General features: G+C 38.8%; 1 protein-coding gene across 1 annotated transcript; it reads right to left on the bottom strand.

Annotated features, from left to right (window-relative positions):
* Nucleotides 1–3,896: 3,896 nt before the first annotated feature.
* LOC143797853 (olfactory receptor 5V1-like) lies at nucleotides 3,897–4,847 on the bottom strand. Its single transcript, XM_077281091.1, has one exon. The coding sequence runs from the start codon at nucleotides 4,845–4,847 to the stop codon at nucleotides 3,897–3,899; it is 951 nt and encodes a 316-aa protein (XP_077137206.1).
* Nucleotides 4,848–7,430: the final 2,583 nt, after the last annotated feature.

Raw genomic sequence — 7,430 nt, 5'->3', positions numbered from 1 at the left:
TTCAAGTTGCTCAATACACATCTAGATCAGTTTCTTGAGGGGTGTAGTTTCCAAAATGGGGTCACTTGTGGTGGATTTACACTGTTTAGGTACATCAGGGGCTCTGTAGACGTGACATGGCATTTGTTATCTTTTCCTGTCAATTTTGCACTCCAAAAGTCAAATGCGGATCCATCCCTTCCAAGCCCTGCCGTGACCAAAGAGCTGTCTAAGGACTCCAGGGACAGGGAGCTTGGTGAGAAGGCAACAACTGTTGGCACAATTATTAGAATATGGAAGAAACACAAGATGACTGTCAAATTTTCTCGATCTGTGGCTCCATACAAGATCTCACCTTGTGGGCTAAGGATCATTCTAAGAAAGGACAGGAATCAGCCCAGAATTATACAGGAGGACCAGATCAATAAGCTAAAAAGAGCTGTGACCACAGTCTCAAACATTACCATTAGTAACACACTACGCTGTCATGGATTAAAATCTTGCAGGGCATGCAAGGTCTCCCTGTTCACGCCAGCACATCTCCAAGCCCACTTGAAGTTCATAATGACCAACTAGATGATCCAGAGGAGGCATGGGAGAAGGTCATGTGATCAGATGGGACCAAAATAGAACTTTTTGGTATCAACTCTACTCGCCGTCCCAGCTGTGAAGCTTGGTGGTGGAAACATCATACTTTGGTTTTCTGCAAAGAGGACAGGATGACTACACTGTATGGAAGGGAGGATGGATGGGGTTATGTATCTCAACATTTTGACAAACAACCTCCTTCCCTCAGTAAGAGCATTGAAGATGGGTGGTTGCTGGGTCTTCCAGCATGACAATGACCTGAAACACACAGTCAGGGCAGCTAAGGAGTGGCTCTGTAAGAAGCATTTCAAGGTCCAGTCTCCAGACCTGAACCCAATAGAAAATCTTTGGAGGGAGCTGAAACTCAATGTTGCCCAGAGTCAGACCCAAAACCTGAAAGATCTGGAGAATATCTGTATGGAGGAGTGGGTCAAAATCCCTTCTGCCGTGTGTGCAAACTTAGTAAAGAGCTACAGGAAACGCCTGACCTCTGTAACTGCAACAAAAGTTTCTGTATCAAATATTAAGTTCTATTTTTCTATTGTATCAAATACTTATTTCATGCAAAAAAATGCAAATTAATTATGTAAAAATCATACAATGTGAATTTCTGGATTTTTTTTAAAGATTCTATCTCTCCCAGTTGAAGTGTACCTACAATAAAAATTACAGAAATATCCATTCTTTGTAGTTGGGAAAACTTGCAAAATCAGCAGTGTATTAAATACTTATACATAAAAATAAAAATGAAAATAAACTGTGGGCGCTAGCATTGTTTAGGATACCGGCTGCAAATAATGGGACAATGCCACCATTTTTGTCCCTAAATGGTAAATGGTACTTCCAATGGTACTAAAGAATTTGCCATCAAGGAATTTATTACATGTGTCACAGAAGGAGTAATCTATGCCATGAAATGCCCTTGTGGCAAACTATATATAGGAAGATCAAAACGTCCACTATATGTAAGAATAAGAGAACATCTGCGTAATATTAATAAAAAATTCACTGGCCACCCACTTTCCAACCACTTTTTAATACACAATGGAGGATCAGTTAAAGGCACCACCATCACAGGCCTTCAAATAGCTAAAAAAAAGATGGAGAAAGGGGAATTATATCCATCAAAAGTCCTGCAAGGAAAGTAGGTGGATTTTTGAATTGGAAATCCTAATGCCAATGGGCCTCAATAGTGAGATTGAAATGTTTGCCTTCTATGCATAAGGACTGCCAGATGATAGAAAAGGACACACGGCTTATTCTAGACCATCCCTGAAGAAGGAAACTGTGAATTCCGAAAAGCGTAGGACAATTGGTCTAGCTTATACCCCGTAGCCAGGCACGTGATCTATCACATGACCATGATGTCACGTAAGGTCCTGCAAGCTCAGCGTACCTTACTGGCATTCTTAGCGGTACCTGACTCTCGTGCCACACGGACCGGAGCTATCGCAGCTACAGAGGGATGTCTGTCACCGGCCAGGAGAGCGTCCCAGAATACTGAACGCTACTATGCAGTGGGAACTTGATATCGGATGAGGACACTATCAATTTCAGCAGTCCTGCAGCTTTCACGGTAACACAGAGCAGAGTACTATCCTGTCAGCAAAATTATTTATTGTGTCACATGTATTCAGATGCTCACATGTTTTAAAGGGAACCTGTCACCCCGTTTTTTCCGTATGAGATAAAAATACCGTTAAATAGGGCCTGAGCTGTGCGTTACAATAGTGTATTTTGTGGACTCTGATTCCCCACCTATGCTGCCGAAATACTTTACCAAAGTCGCTGTTTTCGCCTGTCAATCAGGCTGGTCTGGTCAGATGGGCGTGGTGTCTTCCCCCAGATCTTGCTTATTTTTCCATTGGTGGCGTAGTGGTTTGCGCATGCCCAAGTGCCGAATCCACTGCACAGGGGAGGAAAAAGAGCGCGATCTGCGCTATTCCCCTGGTGATCGGTGGGGGCGGCCATCTTCCTGTGGCCGCGCGTGCGCAGATGGAGCGCTCTGCTGCCCGGGGCTTCAGGAAAATGGCCACGGGATGCCCTGCGTGCGCAGATGGAGATCGCGGCGGCCATTTTCCTGAAGCAGTGTTCGCATCTCGGCTTCAGGAAAATGGCCGCCGCGATCTCCATCTGCGCACTCGCGGCATCCCGCGGCCATTTTCCTGAAGCCCCGGGCAGCAGAGCGCTCCATCTGCGCACACGCGGCCACAGTAAGATGGCCGCCCCCACCGATCACCAGGGGAATATTGCAGATCGTGCTCTTTTTCCTCCCCTGTGCAGTGGATTCGACACTTGGGTATGCGCAAACCACTTCACCACCAACGGAAAAATAAGCTAGATCTGGGGATAGAAACAGCAATGTCACCATGCCCATCTGACCAGACCAGCCTGATTAACAGGGGAAAACGACGACTTTGGTAACGTATTTCGGCAGCATAGGTGGGGAATCAGGGTCCACAAAATACACTATTGTAACGCACAGCTCAGGCCCAATTTAACGGTATTTTTATCTCATACGGAAAAAACGGGGTGACAGGTTCCTTTTAACCATGTTTGTCCAATATTAGGATACAATGCAGTGCAAATACAACATTTTGATTATTAAATACTTATGTTCCCCTCTGTATATAGTAAAAAAAACTCATAGCCCTAGAAATAGAGCAGCATGCATTTTTTTAAAAATTGCTGATTTGGGCTGCTGATGTCAGTACCCAATATACTGCACTTATGGCAACTATAGATAGCATTACCAAACTTACAGAAAAAGGTCTTCTACTTCCTTTGGACAGTTCAGGAGAAAACACAGGAATAAAGCACTTGTAATCCCCAATTGTGGAACCTTTCAATTTACTTTCAAAATATTCAATGGTTATATTTTTATCAAATGTTACCCTTTACTACTACTTTACTGCTTGTAATCACATTGCATTTTAACATGTTAGCAAATAATTGGGTCAGATTGGCCTGCCAAAGCATGAGTATCAATCTATGTGAAGACAAGGATAACGATCACTGGAGATTTAGCACTAGACAACCCCATTTTGAGTTGACTTTAGAACCAATAATTACCATTAGGTTCTATGTCTTACCCAACCTAACCAAGTTCCTCTCTTCTTTTTTCCAGTTGCACTAGTTTCATGTGTAGGCTATACTTGTAATAATGACTTATAGCGCTCTGTATGTTATGTTGTATTATTCCTACAGATACTCTTTCCATTGTTCGAAAACTATCCATGCAAAATGAATACAACATGCAATTTTTACTTGACCATCAACGATGATTTAATATCATTTTAAGAACTAAATCTTATATTGTGGCATCAAAATCAGTGATGCATGACATTACTTATTGTTTTTCTGATGGCTTCTTTAATATCCTTGTTTCTTATACTGTAGATGATGGGATTTAGCATTGGAGTCACCACTGTGTAGAGGATCGTCACAACTCTGTCTTGCTCTGAAGAAGAAGCAGATCTGGGATGTAGATGCATAAACATGATGGTGCCATAGTAGAGAGATACTACAAATATGTGGGAGGCACATGTCGAGAACACCTTTTGCCGTGCCTTATTAGAATGGATTTTTAAGACAGTTATGGTAATGCAAAGATAGGACAAAAGAATTAGCAAAAAAGAACCAAGAGCAACTATAGCACCTGAAATATACTCTGCCAACTCATTGTAAAAAATGTCTCCGCAGGAAAGTCGGAAGAGTGGAGGCATTTCGCAGAAAAAGTGATTGATCAGGTTAGATTTACAGTAAGGAAGTTGAAATGTTAAAAAAGTAAGAATAAATGAATTTATAAAACTCAAAATCCAACATCCAGTGACCAGACTTACACACAGTCTCCTGTCCATGATTGATGAGTAACGCAATGGGTTACATATAGCTATATATCTATCATATGCCATGATGGCCAGGAGAAAACATTCAGTGCCACCTAGAGCCAAATGAAAATACATTTGTGCCGCACATCCAGCAAAATAAATACTTCTATCCTTTGATATTGTGTTTAATAAAATTTTAGGTACTACAGTGGAGGAGAAGCAAATATCAACCATTGACAGGTTACTCAATAAAAAGTACATGGATATCTGAAGTTTGGGGTTGAGTTTAACCACAATTATCAGTAAGAGGTTTCCGCCTAAGGTTAACATGTACATAATCGAAAACAACACGAAGAAAAGAATCTTAAGACCAAAAATATTGGAAAGTCCCAGAAGAATAAAAGTTCTTACGAAAGTTTGGTTCACATGATCAACAGCATTGACATACATATTTTTTGGTGTGTGAAATTGAGTTTACTAATGAATAGTCAAATACTAATCTTGGGAATAATGAAATATATTTAAATTGAAATTATGAATTAAAATCCTATTAAATGTGAAATATTGGCTCCAAAAGTTTAAAAATCAGCATAAAAAGGTAGAAGAGTCAGCAAAGATTGCAAAAATAGAGAATTAGATTTCTACAAAACATAACACTATTAGGTTAGTATAAGGAATAGCCACCTGGACTTAGCACTAGTATGCTGATCGACTTAGTCTTGGAAAATAGAGTATTTACTGTAAATTACCTGATTGTAAATTTTTAATTAATCTGGATAGCTATAACAATCATTTCCTCAATATGGAGATGTTCACCATCTATGTTGTGTTCCCCTATGCCATACTTGTGAAGCTGGGTACACAACTAATTCAGGTAGTGGCTTTAAATTCTATCTTGCAGCTATTTTTGTTCCTATGAGCATGGTCCAATTAAAAATGTACAATTTATTTGGCTTTGACGACATGAGAGCCAATTAGCTGTGTAGCATTGTCTTTGGAGAGAGGTTATCCGAGATTATAGAAAGCAATTGTTTAGAGCCAATGTTAGTTTAGCTAGAAAACTTACAAAATTAAAGAAACAAAATTTTAGGGTTTAACTAATAAAATTATTTTTTTTTTGACACTTATTAATAATTATTCATTTATTATGTGTTGTGTATGTCTTGTGTAGAGATGAGCGAGCACTAAAATGTTCAGATGTTCGTTACTCGAACCGAACGGTTCCTAATGCGAGTAACGAGTATTATGGGAGTCAATGGGAAAGCCAATTTTTTTTTCCAGCAGACCCTACAAAGAAGTATGGGGCAGTGAAAATGTTCAAATGAATGGGCATAGTGCTGAATGGAAGGAGAACAGCATGGGGAAGACACCTGGAAGTTTCTCTGACCCCCAGATCGCTGCTGAGAACAATGTCAAACTTTTACTCCACTTTAATGAGTAACAATAAAACATTACAATCTCATGAGAAACACCGATATGTGCACACATTAGGTATAATTTCTGCACCATTTCTGCATCTGTTGGTATTTAAAATGCAGCTGCAAAAACGTGTATTGGTGTTTTTGCCGCATTTTTTTTGCTTTTTTTGCCCTGTGTTTTGGTTGATTTGAGTGAAGTCAATGGTGAAAAACGCAGGGCAAAAAACGCACAGAGAATTTACATGTTCAAGATTAATTTCTGCACCAAATCTGCAAGTCAAAAATGGTTTCTCATTCACTTTACTGTCTTCAGGTTTTGATTTAGATTTTGTCACAAATCCTTACGGAAAAAAGCAAACAAAAAAGCACCCAATCTGCAACGTGTGTACACAGCTTAAAATTTTGTACAGGTTTTTGGTGACTTATATAGCAACAAACTGTACCCGAGAAGATGTAATACACTATGGGGAGCAGTGTGATACCGATAAATTTTGAACAATCTTTTTGAGGCTTATATAGCAACTAAATGTACCCCTAAAATTGTACTTCCTTATGGGTGATCAATATAATAGTGATACATTTTTAAACTATTTTTTTGATGCTTTTATAGCAGTGAAATGTACCAAAGAAGATGCAATGCTCTATGGGTGAACAATATGATACCGATAAATTTGAAACACGTTTATGGAGGCTTATGTAGCAACTAAATGTACCCAAGAAGATTTACCGAAATATCCCATGGATGAGCAATATAATACCGATAAATTTTGAACAAGTTGTTTTGATGGTTATATCCTAAGGAATTGTACTCCAGACCATGGAAAAGTCTATGGGTGACCAAAATAATAACAATAAAATGTTAAAAAAAAGTTTTTGCTACATACGAACAAAATGTATCCGAGAAAACGTAATACTGTATGGCTGAGAAATGGAACCCAGCAAAAATTTTTAACTTTTTTTATAGTCTTATATATCACAAAAATTTACCCAAGATCTTCGAATAGTGTATGGGTAAGAAATGTGAAGAAACAAGCAACATTTTCAAATGCTTTTTTCTAATGCTACATACCATGAAAATGTGACAGAAAGCACGTAATACTGTATGGATGAGTAATCTAATCTGGAACTATTTTTCTATGCTTTTTGTACGTTTTACATACCACCTTAATGTAACAATAACCATGTTGAAAAAGTCACTGAATCCATAACAACATTTTGAACGTATATATTCTGAAAGTTTAGTTTATGTTCTGATACAGTCATAAAGGCTTTGCAGAAAGTGCAAAGCCAGACACATAAAGTATGATTAGGGTCATCCATAGACCCCTGAAAGGCAACATCTGGTGTACCTCATAATAATATTGAATATTTTTGTGCTATTGTCATCCAGTGGTGTGGAAAAGTGTGGGCCAATTCAGGCTTTGCTTATTTTTATGAGAGTGATCCTGTTTGTAATGACTCTATCTAATATATGAGTTTAATTTTTTGTATTGAAGAACTGAAAAAAATGAACATTTTGATGATATTCTAATTTTGTGACAATCACCTGTATTTCTCCCTACATTTCTTATGTTCCGGTGTCTCTTAAGACCCGAGAGCTTATTGAGACACATTT

Source organism: Ranitomeya variabilis, chromosome 1, assembly GCF_051348905.1.
Source record: "Ranitomeya variabilis isolate aRanVar5 chromosome 1, aRanVar5.hap1, whole genome shotgun sequence".
NCBI classification, from domain to species: domain Eukaryota; kingdom Metazoa; phylum Chordata; class Amphibia; order Anura; family Dendrobatidae; genus Ranitomeya; species Ranitomeya variabilis.
This window is presented reverse-complemented; position numbering and strand designations above follow the sequence as displayed.